Genomic DNA, 890 nt, shown 5'->3' with positions numbered 1-890 from the left:
CTACGACTGGTCCTGCTTACGATCCGTCTCTGCCTACGATCTGTCTCTGCCTACGACTGGTCCTACGATTGTACGTGCCTACGATCCGTCCCTGCCTACGACTGGTCCTGCCTACGACTGGTCCTGCCTACGACCCGTTCCCCGACTATGATCCGTCTCTGCCTACGACTGGTCCTGCATACGATCCGTCTCTGCCTACGACTGGTTCTCCCTACGACCCGTCCCTGCCTACGATCCGTCCCTGCCTACGATCTGTTCTCCGCCTACGATCTATTTTTGCGTTGCGTCCTTACCTCATGGCACGTGCCAGCTTGTCGTAGTTCATCGCTGGGTTTTGCTTGTGTTTGCCCCACAGCTGTGCGACCTTCTGCGAGTTGATGATGCGAAACACTCCCTCCTGCTTGTTCTCCCACTTGATGATGGTAGTGTTACCGTTCAGCAGAAGCCCGCGGATGAACTCCCATAGCACCACCTTCTTCTGGTTGCCTGCGTTGATGACGACAAGTGAGCAAACGATTAACAAGTGAGCAAACAATTGACAAGTGAGCAGCAGAAATATCACAGGCCACCAACGCCCCCTGTCACGTAAAATGTTCCCAACCCTACCCTACCCTACCCCACCCCACCCCACCCTACTCTACCCTACCCTACCCCACCCCACCCCACCCTACTCTACCCTACCCTACCCTACCCTACCCTGCCTGCTACACTAGACTATTGCCGACAGATTTGCTCGCTCGTAAAGACATACGTACCACCGCACTAAAGTTTATCGCAAGAAAACCTGTCCAGAAAACACAACAAATTTCCAGCTCACCTTTTTTGACGTTGTCTCGCACTCGACCGTAATGTTTTTTGCCGTACGGTGCGCTGGCGTCGCCCTGCTGAGA

At 54.3% G+C, this 890-nt stretch overlaps 1 protein-coding gene across 1 annotated transcript; it reads right to left on the bottom strand.

The window, feature by feature from the left end:
• Nucleotides 1–293: 293 nt before the first annotated feature.
• LOC106820330 (ETS homologous factor-like) lies at nucleotides 294–884 on the bottom strand (the record flags this gene model as incomplete). Its single annotated transcript, XM_014824855.1, has 2 exons — nucleotides 294–486; nucleotides 818–884. Coding segments are annotated over 2 exons (260 nt in total), but the record flags the coding sequence as incomplete, so codon positions are not given.
• Between the last annotated feature and the right edge of the window lie 6 nt (nucleotides 885–890).

This window comes from Priapulus caudatus, unplaced genomic scaffold (genome assembly GCF_000485595.1).
Source record: "Priapulus caudatus unplaced genomic scaffold, Priapulus_caudatus-5.0.1 Scaffold11036, whole genome shotgun sequence".
NCBI classification, from domain to species: domain Eukaryota; kingdom Metazoa; phylum Priapulida; class Priapulimorpha; order Priapulimorphida; family Priapulidae; genus Priapulus; species Priapulus caudatus.
This window is presented reverse-complemented; position numbering and strand designations above follow the sequence as displayed.